This window comes from Lethenteron reissneri, chromosome 16 (assembly GCF_015708825.2).
Source record: "Lethenteron reissneri isolate LAM-NWPU_2019-01 chromosome 16, ASM1570882v1, whole genome shotgun sequence".
Taxonomy (NCBI): Eukaryota; Metazoa; Chordata; class Hyperoartia; order Petromyzontiformes; family Petromyzontidae; genus Lethenteron; species Lethenteron reissneri.
The window spans coordinates 10,566,019-10,583,197 of NC_083794.1; the positions used below are offsets into that span (position 1 = coordinate 10,566,019).

Genomic DNA, 17,179 nt, shown 5'->3' on the forward strand with positions numbered 1-17,179 from the left:
TTAAATGTTGATACTCCGGCTGATGCTCCTGCGGTTGTGGAGTGACTTATGCAGCCAGCTATGGCTGCAGAGTTTGGTGGTACATGTTGTTTATGTCGTTTATTGTGAAAATTCTTTCACAGTTACTATGATCACTGTTACATTGCTTTTATGGCTTTATTATGGTGATTTCGAAAACTTTTTTTGGTTTGGTCATGTTTGTTGTAGTACGGAGTTAAACTGATGGCCTTAATCTATGTTGTCTTGTGGTTGTTGTTGTTGTTTGACTTGCATCCCACTGGGATTTTTGCACACAGCGTTGGTGTACGGTGCTTTTTCTGCAATATTTTGCTGTCTTTTCTTGGATTTTCTGTTTGCATATAGTCACTTTAAGATGTTTTCTCGTTCATGTTTTTGTTTGTTGCGGTTGCACCCGATTCAAGAGCCAAATGGCTCACAGGGCTATACCTAATACATGAAACTGAAACACTTCCGATACAAAATGAATATCTTGACCCTCCCCACCCCCCTCCCCATAGAAATCTGGTCCAGGAGTCTAAATACAATGTGTGTAATGTTTAACCCTTCTGCCTAATTGTTAGACCATGGGATCAGAACCCTGATCCTTTATCCTAAGGAGGCAAGTCCTATTGCCGTCACAGAGTTTGTATACGATGACTCTGACCCCCGGGGTGCAAGCTCTCATGAGGTCAAAATACGATGTCACGCCAGCCTTGATAGGTGCTTGACTACATTGCTTCCACGGCGGTCTACGCTTTGGCTGCATCGGCGATCGCCGTCATTCGTCTTGTTGCACCTCTCAGATTGCCGGCCTCCGCTCTTGGGCGCCGACATGGCCCTGGTGTGGCCGAGCGCCAAGCTGCTGCAGGCGTGCTGCGGGGCGTCGTACCGCGCCTGTTCCGTCACCGTCTCGGCCATCCTGCCTCTGCTGCTGCAGCAGTACGAGGAGCACCAGCAGGTGAGAGAGACAGAGTACGCGGGGAGCGGTGGTGCAGCGGTTAGCGCGCTGCGCTACGAACCCTGCCACCCGCGTTCGATTCCCGCTCACAGCCAACAACAGTGGGGCTTATCTGAACCGATCCTAGGCCTCTCCTTGGTCGACTCTGCCTCAAATGAGTACCTGGTGCGGTGTGTAAAAACATCGCCACTGGGGAGACAAAGGCGGTCAGATGTGGTGCTGGCCACACACCACCTCGTGTGCCGTGCTGGCCTTCATAGGTGCTACCTAACACCACTTGCCCCTACAGTCTGTTCAGGCTGTATGGGGGATCTTGGCCTTTTTTGTAGGAGCAAACCAGAGATCCAGGGCAAAACCCGGGACTTACACTCGGTCTCTGTACATCTGTCTACATCATCAACACATTTTTGCTGTACATGGCAGGGGGGGAGGGGTGGGTGGAGCGGGTGGACAATAACTGGTTAACGTGATCCAATTTGAGGCGACATTTTACGTAAAGTTGTGTTGATGTTCGGGATTTACTCGATTTAAAACGGGCCAAATTGATGAAAGGGTTTTCTCCAAATCTTGGAGGCTCAAAGCAGTATGATAAGAGTACCCACGTCGGCATCCCGGCCTTGCCAGCTGAGCCGCTATCCGAGCCCCGTTCTCTCATCGTGGCCTGCAGAACTGCTTCCCGTGCATCCAGCGCCACCGCCACCGTCACCGCCGATGAAATGCTTCTGAGGTCAAACGCACGTTGTACAGAACGCCGTGCGTGGTAGGTGATTTTTTTTTTCCTCTTGCTTGTTTCACAAAAGATCCCTTCTCCTGCAGCTGGCAAAGCGGCACACGGTGCTCGGCATCCTGCGTGGATTCCTCACCAAGTGCCTGGACGTCGCGTCCACGGAGGAAGGTGGGTACAGCTCTCCGCCGAACGAGCAGCAACCGCCGCGCCACCGCGACATGCTGCGTTCCCGTCTGCGGAGCTCGAGCGAGCGAGCGAATTGACGAGCGAACGAATGTGTCCTTCCGCCGCCGCAGTGGACAGCCCGGTCGCCCCGTTGGTCGAGCGACTGTGCGAGCTGCTGTACGGGGCCGTGACGGATGCCGGCGTGCAGCTGCGGTGCGCCGGTCTCGCCACCCTCACCGTCCTGGCCAGGCTGCCCGGTACGCGTGATCGCCGTGCTCGCGGACGCCCGCGTCCCGCACGCATTTACACACACACAGAGAGGTGACCTCGAATAAGCCCTGTAGACTGGAGCAGGCTAAGTGCTCTAACACGGGCACCGGTAAACGCAAAAAAAACACGCGCGGAGGAATTCTCCCATTGAGCCGTATTGACGCTACCATGCTGGTGCTCGTGCACAAAAAGACAGATTTCCCCCGTGTAGCTTTAACAGACTGTTGGGGCAAGTGCTGAAGACCGGCACGGCACGTGAGGGGGTGGATGGGCAGCACCACGCCCGACCGTCTTTGTCTCCCCAGTTGGCTTGTTTACACACCGTACCAGGTACTCATTTGAGGCTGAGCTGACCGAGCGGAAGCCCAGAACCGGTTCAGATAATCGTCACTGGTGTCGGCCGTGAGCGGGAATCGATCTCGGGTCGCCAGGTTCGTAGCGCTGCGCGCTAACCGGGAGGCAAGTAGCATGCATGTCCGAGCCGCCTTTGTCTTCCCAGCGCCGATGTTTACAACCGGCACCATGCGCGCTTTTAATCCGATGCTCGACATGGAATTTGTGTTTCTTGCAGCTTGCCTCGCGCAGGCAGACATCAACTGCGTCGTGGGCCACATCACGCGGCTGCTTGTGGAGGACTCTGACGAGCAAGTCAAGTAAGGCCGCTTTGTCACAGCACGACCACTCGACTGGCACTGATGTGACACAGCAGCAGTGCAATGTTGATGGTGTGTGTACGAACGCCAGCGTTTTTCGCTAATTGTCAGAGGGAGGCCAATTTCGCCGACAAGATGTCACCAGTGTGAGGGCCGCCACACCGCCCGCGAGAGGGGTGTTTTCACTATTTGTGTACTCTCAGGGGCCTCATTAAAACCACCAGGGGCCGCCAGTGGCCTGCCAGCCTTGCAATGATCAACACTGGTGTACACGTACAGCCCGTTAGTCAATCCTCCTCCGCGTTAGAAGAGAGGCCCTCTCCTGCGCCGTGCGGGTCCTGGGTTGTCTTTTCACCACACTTCACCACATTGGACATTCTCAGCGCAAGTCGGTGAAGGCGGCAGTGACGTGATTCCAAGTGTATTAAGGATCCTGTATCACCATTGGTGCCTCATTTTCCAGTAAAAAATATGATAATTGGTTTTTTACCCTTTTATCTGGCAACACAACTGACACCTTTTTTACGAGGAGTCAGAGTTATGTTTTTTGTTTGCATTATGACTGCAGGTATTGTGGTCTATGCAAACATGACTCCTCGTAAAAAAGGTGTCAGTTTTGTTGCCAGATAAAATGGTAAAAAAACTATTATCGATCCTGTATCAGTTCACTTTGTATTGGTAAATTATGTAGACCCGCGGCCTGTAAGAACCTCTTGCGCAAAAACCAGTGGATGAGTGATATCTGAACTGGTCCTCCCCCCGCTTCACCAACAAACACTGACCAGTGTGGTGAAGTATGGTCAAATGACCCCCATGACCGACGGAGCATGGTGAGGCTTTCATCCAGCAATAGATTGACACATCGGCTGTTTGTTATATTTTGTTATACGAGTGACACACAGAGTCCCGCAGACGGCGATTTATTTCCCGGCTGCCCAAACGCCTTTGTTATCGTCCGCGACAGAGAAGCGCACGCGTGGAATTACTCTGAGAGACGGGAAGAGCAACACCGCATACATGGGGGGGAGGGTACAGCACGCTCGAGACATCAGTCTTTGTCCATTAACATAAATCAAGTTGTTCTCGGGCAGTCGTGCATCGCTGGAAGGGACGATGAGCGGTATTCTTAGGTTTTTTCGGTAAAGTCACGTAGGTAAAAAATTAAAATTAATAAAAGTAAAATAAAAAGTGGGCCGTTCCTGGCCTCCCCCCCTCAACCATTATATATACGGAGTGGTATCTCTTGTAATCTCTCATTTACTTGATACAGCTGTCGTGCTGTGACGGTTCCACCTGAAGACGGAAGCTTGTGTTGCCTCCGAAACGTGGTGATTTTTATTTTAATTTTATTAATTAAAATTTTTTACCTACGTGACTTTACCGAAAGAACCTAAGAATGTGAATCCTTGCAGTCACGAAAGCTTCAAATCTAGAACGATGAGCGGTGGTCGAGACTAACAACAGAGTGGCAGTCAAAGGAGGGAGCATGCCCGCGACGAGAGCAGTATGTGTGCAGGAGCTAGGCGGGTCGTTGCTTTGCGGAATAATTTTTCTCCTGCAGCAACATCGTGAGCAGAGGTCATCGTCGAGCAGTGGACAGGTCACTGCCGACGACGATGATTTGGATGTGCGTTTGCATCTCCGCAGTGGCGCTGCCATGCAGGCGACCTCTGCCCTGGCTCCTCTTCACACTGACGCCTTCCTTGGCCTGGCTGTTCCGAGACTGCTCGAGATTCTACACTCAGGTGCAGTGGGAACTTTAATTTTTTCTCTTTCTACGTGCTGTTTGTCTTAGATGAGTCTCTAGTGCAGTCTCCTCTTTCCATTAGCTTGATAATTTCTCTGCTGCACTGTTTATTCGGTGTCGATGACGATGATGAATTCCGATTTAAAGCTTGAATATGCTAAATTCCTCTTCATATGCACATTCTTTTGTTAAGGCGCTCTTCTTCCACCTCCAACGCAGCTTATATATAAGCTCCTAGCTTGGCAGTGTCTCATTCTTCACCTGAAGACGGCTGCTTGCGTTATAGCCGAAACGTCGTTAGAATTATTTTATTTTATTATGTTTTATTTTTATTATTTTATTACTTCCCTTCTACGTGACTTTACCGAAAGAACCAAGAAGATGATGAATTCGTATGGGCCAATGCGTTTCTAAGTGATTTTGCCATTTGGTTGGTTTGCCTGAGATTTGGTGAATTGCATATACACCCACCCATCCACTGACCCACTCACATACTCATCCACCCACTCACCCTCTCGCCCACTTACCCGCCACCTTTACACGTGTATTTAGGGCAGCACCAATTTCGCTGCTTCATGGTGCGGTGTTCCATAGCCGCAGTTGCACACAGGGAGAGTTTTATTATCCACGCGAGCATTATTATCTGAATCGTTCGTCGCTTTTGCAGATCCGGTTGAGCTGCTGCCCATTGTCGTCTGGAATATGGAAGCCGTGTATTTTGGCGGTGGGCTTACTATTGAGCTGAGAGTTGAGGAACCCAGGCAGTTTAGTGGTGGGCTTGCTGATGATCTGGGCGTTGTGGAAGCCGGGCAGTGTAGTGGTGGGCTTGCTGATGATCTGGGCGTTGTGGAAGCTGGGCAGTGTAGTGGTGGGCTTGCTGATGATCTGGGCGTTGTGGAAGCCGGGCAGTTTAGTGGTGGGCTTGCTGATGATCTGGGCGTTGTGGAAGCCGGGCAGTGTAGTGGTGGGCTTGCTGATGATCTGGGCGTTGTGGAAGCCAGGCAGTGTAGTGGTGGGCTCGCTGATGATCTGGGTGTTGTGGAAGCCGGGCAGTGTAGTGGTGGGCTTGCTGATGATCTGGGCGGTGTGGAAGCTGGGCAGTGTAGTGGTGGGCTCGCTGATGATCTGGGCGGTGTGGAAGCTGGGCAGTGTAGTGGTGGGCTCGCTGATGATCTGGGCGGTGTGGAAGCCAGGCAGTGTAGTGGTGGGCTTGCTGATGATCTGGGCGTTGTGGAAGCCAGGCAGTGTAGTGGTGGGCTTGCTGATGATCTGGGCGTTGTGGAAGCCGGGCAGTGTAGTGGTGGGCTTGCTGATGATCTGGGCGTTGTGGAAGCCGGGCAGTTTAGTGGTGGGCTTGCTGATGATCTGGGCGGTGTGGAAGCCAGGCAGTGTAGTGGTGGGCTCGCTGATGATCTGGGCGTTGTGGAAGCCGGGCAGTGTAGTGGTGGGCTTGCTGATGATCTGGGCGGTGTGGAAGCCGGGCAGTGCAGTGGTGGGCTTGCTGATGATCTGGGCGGTGTGGAACCCAGGCAGCGTAGTGGTGGGCTCGTTGATCAGGAGTTTGTTGATCACGTTTCTTGAATCCCATGAATTGGGCATTGTGACGGCGTCTTAATTTGTCGTTTAAAAAAATGTATAATTGTTTCTTGCACGTGCGCGATATGTGTTGAATTGTGCATGTTGAAAGCGGATAAACAATGTCTTTGTGTGACGTGTATTCACGTGACCCCCGCAGCCACTCGAGGCGTGTACGACATTCACCACAATGGGGGGCGTAGGGAAAATCATCGTTTATCAAATTGAACCACTACCCCAAATCATAACAATTCATCTTTATGTGAGGGGGTGTGAATTCTGCCATGCTGATGCCTTTTGTGCATTGTTTGTGCCCATGATTGACAAATGATATGAAAGTGATATGCCAACGTTATACTTGAATAGATTGAGCAGAACAATTATATATACAATCATGTTTTATTTAAAATAGTCAATTGTTGCAACTATACGTTTTCCCCCAATTATCTTTAATTGTATTATGTTGAACTTCTCTTACACCGTACGTAGCCAACCGTGCTAATCAGAGGTGCGAAATTGTCTTAATCGTGTTGCCATTTTATTCTGTTCAAATATAGTTATTTCAAATTATACAGCACCCTGTAGATAATTGCAATGAGCTCCAAAATAAGAATTTGCGGCATTGCTGGGAATATAAATTAAAAAATAGGTAAACTAACGATGTCTTTTTCATAAATCCGTCTCTCCCCACAAAGTCCGATCTTTTAAACGACGCTTTCCAACAGATAAAAATGGTTTGCGATCGTTGAAATGGTACGATCGTTGGAACGCGACCAACGTTAAAACACGGCGCGACCGATCCAGACTCTCTCCTCGGGCCTGTGTGTGCCCCTTCTCATCCCCATCTCGTGCTCCATTCTATGCTGCATCCACTGCACAAACCACGGCAGATGCGGATATATCTGATGCGCAAATAGAACATTAAAAAATTAACCCGTAAAAACAAAGTTTTTCACTATAAATCCTTTATATGCGTGGCGGCTAGAGTCCTCTCGTCCTCTGGCTTGAGATGGCTGCGACCTATGGGTCAGATGATTGCCTGCCACCATTAAGCAATTGGTAATTAAATATAATTTATTTTTTCCTAAAAAGTGTAAAATTTTGGAAAAAAAATTTCACGGAAATAAATTGTCACGCACAATGAGTCTGTGTGCAAAATGTCAGCTCGATTGGATCACGGGAAGTGGGTTAAAAAACGACCGAAAGATTTGCACGGTCGTAAGCGCGCAAGCAAGCAAGCAAGTGAACTTAATATAAAGGATTTAAAAACTCTCCCAGTGTGCGACTGTGGTCCAGAACGGACCGGACAACGTATAACGACGCAATGCCCCAATCCGCAAATACGAAGGAGACATTCGAGCGATACGCTACTCCACCGATGAATCTGTGATTGTAGTTGTTGATCCCACGTCTACATCAGCCAATACGGAAGAAAGAATCCGACGACTACCCAACGTGACGCGTCGCGCCTTGTCTGGCAGATGATGAGCGCTCCAGGAAGGCCTTGCAGTGCACGGAGCGCCTGTGCTGCCACCCGCGCCTCACCTCCGCCCTCGTTCCGCACCTCCTGTCCTTCCTCGGCTCCACGGGCACAGGTCAGAGGGCGCGACGCGGCCGGCTCCATTATTGGTTTGTTTTCGTTGTTGCCGATGTTGTCGTGTTAATCGCTGTTTATCCGAAGTCGCTGTTTGTTGAAATAGTTTGTGTTGTTCGTTATATTCCCTCCTGTGGGCTTATTTTTCCGGGCGTCAGTTTTTCTGAGCATTAAAGCAGTAGGCACCGAATGGCACAGGCTCGCTTCGTGTGAAATCTCATCAAAGTTGTAAAATCATGATAGTCGTAATAATACAGCAGCCGGAATAAGCATGCGCTAATAACGTGATCGGTGCTCAAAATTAAATCCGTTGCACGTCAACGCAGAGTCTGAAGAGTACGACTTGCATCCCACTCTTTGTCAAATCGACCGAACTCAAATATAGAGGTGCGCTGGTGGATAAGATGTGACCCACCGTAGCATCATCAGTGCGTGGGCTCATTTAGTCTCGAATTGGCTTCGCATTCCTTTACATCCCGACGGGGATTAGTGCCGGATGTCACTTTTTTTTCACAGTTTGGTGCTTTGGTCTCACCACAGCAATTATAGGAAGTCGCCCGCACGATACGCCGCCTAATTGGCTCGCTAAGTTGAGGCCCTGCCATTGTCTTTTTGTGGGTTTTTGTTTTTTCTAATTTGAAGGCTCATTTGTGATGTTTCGGTGACGGTTGGAGCAAACGTGGCGGGGGAATTCCTCACCGCCGTCCAAATGTCGCCGGGGGGGCAATTGGCCTTCGTGCCCAAACAACGGTTACTTACCAGCTGCATTCGGTGCATTGTGGGTAGAGGCAGGGCGGGGGGGGGGTGTCGTGAACAGGAACTGCAGAGGGCTTTGTATCCCACCTTGCTTCCCGGCATCATTTTCATTGTCCACCATGATCAATCCACTGCTAGATGACAGTTTGTCCAAGCTGTTGCCCCCAACAATCTTCCCAGCACCCGCTCACGAGCCCCGTTGCACCGTAGACTCTTGCCAGAATCGCGACAGCTGCCTGATGACGCTGTTCAACGTTGTGAGATTGCTCTTCGACGCGCACCGGTGGTGCCGCTGAAACGGGCAATACATTGGCATGGTTATTCACCACGTGACAACTTCATTAATGGGCTGTGTCGGGTGGAGAAGGGTTTACGACACGCAGTTTACTACACAACCTGACTCAGAAATTGTTAATCGTAGTGTTGGCCCGTGAAAGGCATTCGCGCGCTGTATTAATTGTAATTGGCATTCGTGCAGAGAAGCCTCCTGCGTCTCAAGTCTGGTCTGGTTTTCGGGATGTTTTGCCAGTTCCTTGTTTAATGAGTTTTTTTTTTGGCTCTCTGTGTGGAAGGAAAGTGCAGTACCCAGAGAATAGCCACCATGTATGCGAGGGGATTGCACTCAAAAGTCTGCACACATGGCTGAACGCGCACCGACTTGCACTGCCGCAATATCCTGGCCACCTGCGGCCCCCAGCCGATGTGTCATTCACCAATCCTTGCCTTCCGAAGAGCTGGATTATGAGCACGAGCCACTGCGCCAACCAGTTTGTTTTTAGCGTCATTATTTCGGGGAAGATTTCCCGGATATTGTGACAAATGACTTCATGTTTATACGATGAAAAAAGTAACACGATAAAAAAACATCTCTGTACGCAGCGTAACTGCACATCAACCTTGGCCATTTTCAATCCAATTGCACGTCAAAAATGTAGGCAGCCTCTTAATTAGCAACAGGATGACATGTTGTGTTTGGAAGTGTCTGAATGCCACCGCATCTCACCAACGATTGCTGACAGGCACCATTAATGTCACGAAAGATTTTTTTTTTCTCCCTTATTCATATAGCGTGTTCAGGAGCTCTTGACGTGTGATGGGAGGCTTACATCGCATCCCAACTCAAACGTTTGAAACGGCACCCACCAGTGACATGTCCCTGTGCGGCACCAAGGTGACTGCTTTAAATTTCCACGCGATAACCCACTTCGTTGAGCTATTACTTGTGGCCAGGTCGCTTCCAAAAAAGCATAGCTCAGTGGGCCTTACCTGGTAGAGACTTTGAATACTCATAGTGCCACACCAAGCCTGTGACCAAATCACCACATCATTTGATACCGCCCATGTCTGACCGCCCCACCACACAAATTTACCTTCCAACTGGCAAGCGCGGCGTAGCGCCACGGGAAGCGGTGTGACGGTGTGGAGGGGATTCGTGGAAGGTGATCTGGTGGCTGCTTTGGGTTGTTTTTTTTTGTGGGCTCCAGAGGAAGCTGCGCTGGCGGCATGCGCCACCCTCCTGTCTGTGGCCGAGGCTCGGAGCGGAGTCGAAGATTGCCGGCGCCTCCTCTACACCACGGCCGTGCCGCACCTCCTACGCCTGGCCGTGTGCGCCACGCTCCCGTGTGAGTCTCTCCTCTCGACCCGCTCGCCCCCCCCCGCGTAGCGATTCATCGGTTTGTCCTGTTTACTCGCTCACTAGCTCTCCCCGATCCAGCTCGCGTGATGATTGATTGATCGGTCCACTCTGCTCTGGCCGCTGTACCTTGGCCAGCTCTCGGAAAGATGAATCGATTCGTCTTGCTTTGCTTGCTCGATTGCTCCCCGCTTTGCCAGGTCATGCTGGTTTGCGGGCACGAATACAACGGAAGCATCCAATTTTTCGTAAATCGGAAATAAGAAATGGTCTCGCGCACGACTCTGCATGTTTCACGAGCCCAAGATAAATTTTTAATCAGTTAATCGATGCATCATCGCATGCCTTGTTGCAACCAAACGGGCACTTTTTGGTTGCAACTAGGCATGTTTGTTTTGTCGACTAACATCTAATGCTCACGATGCGTGCGTAAAATTGCGCGTGTGAGAATCAGTCATGCAAACGGACATATTTCTATACTCTTTGGTTCTTTCGGTAAAGTCACGTAGATATAAAAAAAAAAATCTTAATTTTCTAGAGGCTAAAACTCAACGAGCCAAACAAACAGAGCAAACGAGATCGAAATGGGCAACAGGTGACACAGGAGACGGTTGCAGATGAGACGGACGCAACCAAAAATACAAAATGAAACAGTCCAGATGAGTCCGATCAAATGAGACCGTGCTGTTGTTAGCACGTTAACCACTAAGACCACCGCTCCCCCACACCACTTGCTGACCCACACCTCTTCCCGACACACCAGTCTGGGCTTCATTCGCCTTCGTAAAGCCCCAGCGCGCAAGAGCCGATTTCCGCAGTCGGTCGCTCGACTCCCAGCAAAGTATGCTGCAGCCCCTGGTGTCGGTCGCGGTCCCATGTGTTCTTCCACGTCTTGTGGCATTTGAATCCCGGCCGTGGATAACAACACTAGTAGGTCAGCTCGGCCTTAAATCAGTACCTGATGCTGTGTGTGCAAACATCGGGCTACGTAGTGCCGACCTCGCCCGTCCCCCTCGTGCGCCTTTTCGAATTTAATAGGCGCTCGCTCTTGACACTTGCCCCAGCAGTCTGTTGAAAGCTGCAACTGGGTTTTGGTTATCTCTGCGCGTCTCTCAGACTGTCTGGAAACTACTCCAGTCTTGGCGTCATTGCAAACGACGCACAACCACTCACATGTAGCCTACACAGTGCTGTTGTGTTGGAAGCTTGCCAGGTATCATTACATCGAGTGCTGTAATATCCTTAACACTCCCCGCCCGTGAATTGTTTTAAACATCATCTTTCAGTTTAACACGTAGGCTTTCGCGACCAATATCATCCATAATATAGGGGTTTTTTTTTGAGTCGCGTCATCTTTCACATCACAAATAATTGATTTTTCGCGTAAAAATGTTTTTTCTATTCATTTGTTTTTCGATCGCACCTTTTCTAAATTCCCCAGCGAGACGCGCCGCAGAATTCTTGCGCTCCGAGGAGGTCGTGGCTTCCATCGCGAAGGTCCTGAGCACCTTGTCGAGCCGGGCGGCGGAGAGCAGGTCTGCACTCCCACCACACGCTTACGCGCACTGAGCTCTTTCAACGAACGCCCGCCTCCGTGATCGAGAGCGGAGAGAACACTGCACGCCCCGGTCCCTCTGCCTAACGGGCCTTGCGGTGCGCTTCAAATGCCAACGTCTGTGCGATCGACCGTGATATCCGGGTTTGATGCTAGTTGTGTGTCAGTGTTGGAGGAGTTGTAGATTAGGAGTAATCTGGCTGGCCCAATGGCGAGCGCGTTTCTTCCACGGGTCACCGTGCTACTGAGCGTGCGTGGGCTTCTGCCCACAATTTGGTCGTCGTTGATCCGGCCTAGTTGGGTTTGATTGGACACGAAATGAATAAATGGAACGGTGTCGATGTGATGAGATCAAAGTGTCCATTTGGAGCTCGCAGAACAGCGCGACCTCTTCCACGGCCCATGATGATCGTGATCACAATCCATGGGGCAGATCGCCCCGTGCACATTTCGTCTTGTGTTTACACTTTCCTCTGTCTCGTGCCAATGTCCGCAAGCAGTTGGCCGCGTCTTTCTGGCGCCCATCTCTTGTGATGTCGTCGTCAAGCCATTCTCTGTGAGGTCTTCCTCTCTTTCCGGTTCGTTATATTTTTCCGACCAATAAAAATTTTAATTTTCCTGTTGTCCATCCTTCATACGTGTCCAAATAGTACCAATGTCATTCTCATCACCGCCTGCATCATCACCAGGTCGTCTTCTTCTACTTGCAACCCTTTTCTTACTTCTACGTTGGTCGCTCTTTGGGTCCAGCTTAGATGCAGGATCCTTCTGTAGCAATAATATTCGATTCTATCGCTCATGGAATCTGGAATTTCAGTGCTTCCTCCAAGATGCCTTCACGTACCCTCGAATCCACGGAGTTTTGGGGCAGCGATTTCCCACCCACTGTGCATACGAGAGTAATAAGAGCAATGTTAGATGCGTCACATTCAAACTGATATTTAATTTTCAGGGCTGGCATTTAGCCAAATTAAGCGCTGAACCAGATTTAATGCGACGTGGATTTTTTCTTATTGTATTTATGCGTGCAGTCATTGGTGGTGGTCATGTGGAAACCGTCAACACACGCCACTTGAGGACCCGCTTTTTAATTGCATGTGGCTGCTGTAAGGTGAATGTAAACACAGAGGAGCTCAGCTGTGCTGGCTCCAGTGCTCGCTCATCTCTCCGCCAGCAGCCACCACCACCTCCTCCTCTGAGAAGGGCACTTTAAACTTAGCCTCTCCACAGTCCTTTGTCACAGAGGTTTTTTTTTTGCCCTTTCTCGCTAAGCTGGGCTCCACCTCAAAAAGAAAAGAAAGGAAATAAATTGCCCATTGTCTGGTGCCAGCGGCTGTCCAAGTGTGCCTCTTAGGGCTGCTGTCGATTTTCGCCGGCATTTTCACTACAATTTGACAATTGGTGAACCTTTGTGCCATTCGTGCCGAGGCGTAATGAGTGCGATCACCAGCCGGCAAGGAAGCCATTAACAATGCATTTGATAAGCTCAATATATAAGTGGAAATCGATGGCCATGTCCTGTGCCTGTGTGGTTGTCATGTGTCTAGGCAGGGGGGCTCAGGGGATTTTGTCTGAAGACCTTGAGCCAGCAATAGCCTGTGCGCCGTATCGAGTGCTTTACCCGGCCTAGTCACTGCTGGGTCTGGGTTTTGATTCCTGGGGCAGGCACTGAGAAGTGTGTGTGTGTGCATGGGGAGCGGTAGTGTAGCGGTTCGCGCGCTGCGCTATGAACCTGGCGACCCGGGTTCGATTCCCGCTCACGGCCAACACCAGTGACGATTATCTGAACCGGTCCTGGGCCTCCCCTAGGTCGACTCAGCCTTAAATGAGTACCTGGTGCGGTGTGTAAACATCGCCACTGGGGAGACAAAGGCGGTCGGGCGTGGTGCTGGCCACCCACCCCCTCGTTCGTGTACCGTTCCGGCCTTCATAGGTGCTCGCTAACAGCACTTGCCCCTACAGTCTGTTAAGGCTATACGGGGGATCTTTGTCTTTGTGCATGGTGCAGCGGTTAGCGCACTGCACTACAAAATCAGCAACCAGAGTTCGATTCCTGCTCATGGTCAACACCAGTCACCGTTATCTGAGTCGGTCCGAGGCCTCCCCTAGGGTCAACTGAACCTCAAATGAGTACCTGGTGCGGTGTGTAAAACATCGCCGGGTGTGGTGTTGGCCACCCTCCCCCTCGTGTGCCGTGCCGGCCTTCATAGGTGCTCGCTAACAGCACTTGCCTCAACAGTCTGTTCAGGCTACGCGAGGGCGGGGATCTTTATCTTGTCTTCTCTGTCATACTCTGCACGTGGATAATACGTACTAAAGCTGCGTTCGCCTTGACCGACCGTACAAATCCGAGCTGCCCTCCTCTGCATCCCCTCCCTCCTTGTCGCGGCAGCTGGGCGGATGGCATCGTTTCCCAAATCGTGTCCTTATTCCTGGACGGAGACCTGAGCCTCCTGCAGGAGGATGGTGCAGCCGCAGCCTCCTTCCAGCCGCTCCACGTACGTTCCCGCGTCCGCCCGAGTTGGCCGTGTGTGGGGACGTGGGGTGCGTTTGGGGCCCTGTGGGTGCCACGATGGCGAGATGTTAACTACCTCGCCTGGTATCCAGGAGATTGTGGGTTTGATCCAGACCCTGATGCCTGCTGTATTTTTGGAGTTTGCGTGTCTCTCTCCTTGTGGTCCTGTGTTTTTTTTTCTCTGGGGTGCTATCAATTTACACATGTTGAGCTATCATTTGTGGCCAGGTCGCCTCTGAAAACGAGCTCTATGTGCAGCTCAGTGGGCCTCACCTGGTGAAATATAAAAAATAGTTTTAAGATGGGATCCCAGAGATAGCAGACACGGATCACGGACAGACATGGAGAGAGATGGTCACACAGAACGGAAAGGTGTACTCGGCAGGATTCGGACACAGAGACACACAGTGAGGCAGACACGAACAGAGGGAGAGAGACACCAATACAGACAGACACACAGCGGGGAAAGGACAAAGACATGGAGAGAGACATCATGAGACAGACGCATGACAACAAAATACTGGGACACAGAAAGACACCAAGTGACACAGAGACACAGAAAGAGATAGATTATGACAAGACAGATGACGATGGTAACCACTGAGACAAAATCACAGACAGGGAGACACCGAGGGACACGTACAGAGATAGACAAAAAAATACAGTGACACAGACATGCACAGACGCGCACAGAAAGGAAAAAGAGACACAATGACACGCATCTAGACAGAGACAGACAGAGATAGATCAAGAAAGACGACTGAGATTATTATTTTTATTTCCCCAAACAGGAGCGAGAGCAGTGCGGATTTACACACACACACCACGTAACGACGTCACGCACGGTACACACGTGACACACATACACATTACACACACATACACGTTATACAGACGCTACACACACACTCACACACACGTTACACACACACACGTTACACACACACACACGTTACACACACATATACACGTTGCACATACACACACGTTACACACGTTACACACATTACACGCACAGGGTACACACATTATACGCACGTTGTACACACACACGAAACACACGCGATACACACGTTACACACGGTACACACACATGGTACACACACACGTTACACGCACACACACACATAATGACATCCCTGCCCGTCACTCCCGTTAGTCCATGGGGGCCACAGCAGACATCGATACCACCTAAGGTAGCGACACTTGAGTTGTGCCGACGTATTCACGTGCTTATTAAGAGTGAATGATTTGATAACACACTCATATGAAGTAATTCTCACATAATTCACTGGAGTTGGCCACTTAAAAGAAATCGGAACCCTTGAGGTTCATGGCCCCCACGGCTGGTACCGTCGAGTAAATTGTTTGGCGTTTTCCCTCCCGCCAGGCGGAATCTCCGACGCCGCAGACGCAGCTGACGGTGCTACTCTCCGCGTGCCTCTCCTTCCTGCCCCGAACGGTACGCGGTCACCACCGTCGCCACAACCACCGCCACCGTCACAACCGCCACCACCCCCCCTCCCCCCCCCCGCTTAGAGGTGCAGCCACACCTCGTGAGCTGGGGTGGGGGTGGGCTTGAGGGTTGCCTTACAAGCGAATGGTTAGAGTACAGACATGAGCCACGAATTTCGATTTAAAGCTTTCGCGACTGCAGGGATTCATCTTCTTGGTTCTGTCGGTAATGTCACGTAGAAGGGAAATAATAAAATAATGAAACATAATAAAATACAATACTCACTATTGTATTTTTTCTCACTATTGTATTTTATTATGTTCTATTTTTATTATTTTATTATTTCCCTTCTACGTGACATTACCGAAAGAACCAAGAAGATGATCCATGTAGTTCGCCACCCACCACCCACAACTCGGCCGTGGAAAAGAGGAGTTGCACTGCAGCGTCGTTTTGTTAAGCTGCTGGTTCCGTACTGAACCATGCTGGTTTGTACGCTCGTACCTATTTTTTTTTCCATCTTTTTTTATCGCAACTCTGCGCGAGCCGGGTACAATACGCCGATCGCGAAAACAGGGTGGAGAACAGAAACTGCTCAAGCAGCAAATCCGATTTCTCGCGCAGCGGGGGGGGGGGGGAGGAGATTGGACTCGCTGCCCCCCCCCCCACCCAAGTGGGGATCACGTGCAGGGGCACGAAGACGTACATGGGGGGAAGGGGTGAGGGGGGGAAGGAAACTAACATACTGGGGGAAGAAGAGGCCCAGGGGAAGGGAGTAGTACGGACGTTGAAGTTGTTTCGCACCGTACGTAGCGAGCCGTGCTAATCGAAGGTAGGCAGAGGGAGAAGGGGAAAAGGGGGGAACAGGAAAACTTGACAAATAAAAATAACATGCGCGCGACATTTTAGCAGTAACCTCCCACCGAGCGATGCTCCGCCCGCGCCCGTCCCCGGTCGAGGGGCACCGCCAGAGGTCGCAAACGGGTTTTGATTCCTTACTCGTACCCGTACCCGGCCGCACCAGGGTCGCAAATGGGTACCCATACCCGTACCCGGCCGGGTACGGGTACCCGTTTCCTACCCGTAACCTACCCCAGTGACTCACGGCCTACCCGTACCCGTACCCGGCCGCACCAGGGTCGCAAACGGCTACCCGTACCCGTACCCGGCTGGGTACGGGTAGCCGAGTATCGGGTAGGGTACGGGTATCGGGTACTCGGTTGCGACCTCTGGGCACCGCACCCTCGTCCCTTACACCCGTCCCCACCGCCCGACGTTCCCGCCCACGCACCTCATTTCAAGCTCCGTAGGTGGGGGGGGGGGGGGGGGATGGAACCGTCTGTTCTCAAACTCCCGTCGCCTCCCTTTCTTACGCTTGTGGCCTTAACGGCTCAATCCCTGCTTGGGCTAGAAGGGTGTTGCGGCGCTGCTGCCCCATGCAAAGGTTCCGTCATCGGCGGACGCAGCGTCGATGGGCGTCGAAGGGCGAAAACACGTGGGCTGAAGAAACGCCCAGGACTTTTGTAAAAAATGAATGTGTAGGCGTACACGCGGCTATATCGGAGGATTTAGGAA

At 51.1% G+C, this 17,179-nt stretch overlaps 1 protein-coding gene across 1 annotated transcript in view; it reads left to right on the top strand.

Annotated features, from left to right (window-relative positions):
• The window catches only part of LOC133342970 (MMS19 nucleotide excision repair protein homolog), a 48,782-nt gene that overhangs the window by 13,951 nt on the left and 17,652 nt on the right, over positions 1-17,179 (top strand). Inside the window, exons 13-22 of the mRNA XM_061552374.1 lie at positions 804-958; positions 1,775-1,853; positions 1,982-2,107; positions 2,692-2,773; positions 4,421-4,518; positions 7,577-7,690; positions 9,930-10,067; positions 11,520-11,613; positions 14,026-14,131; positions 15,539-15,610. Of these exons, the coding sequence (XP_061408358.1) occupies positions 804-958; positions 1,775-1,853; positions 1,982-2,107; positions 2,692-2,773; positions 4,421-4,518; positions 7,577-7,690; positions 9,930-10,067; positions 11,520-11,613; positions 14,026-14,131; positions 15,539-15,610 (1,064 nt within the window). The remainder of the gene's footprint in view (positions 1-803; positions 959-1,774; positions 1,854-1,981; positions 2,108-2,691; positions 2,774-4,420; positions 4,519-7,576; positions 7,691-9,929; positions 10,068-11,519; positions 11,614-14,025; positions 14,132-15,538; positions 15,611-17,179) is intronic.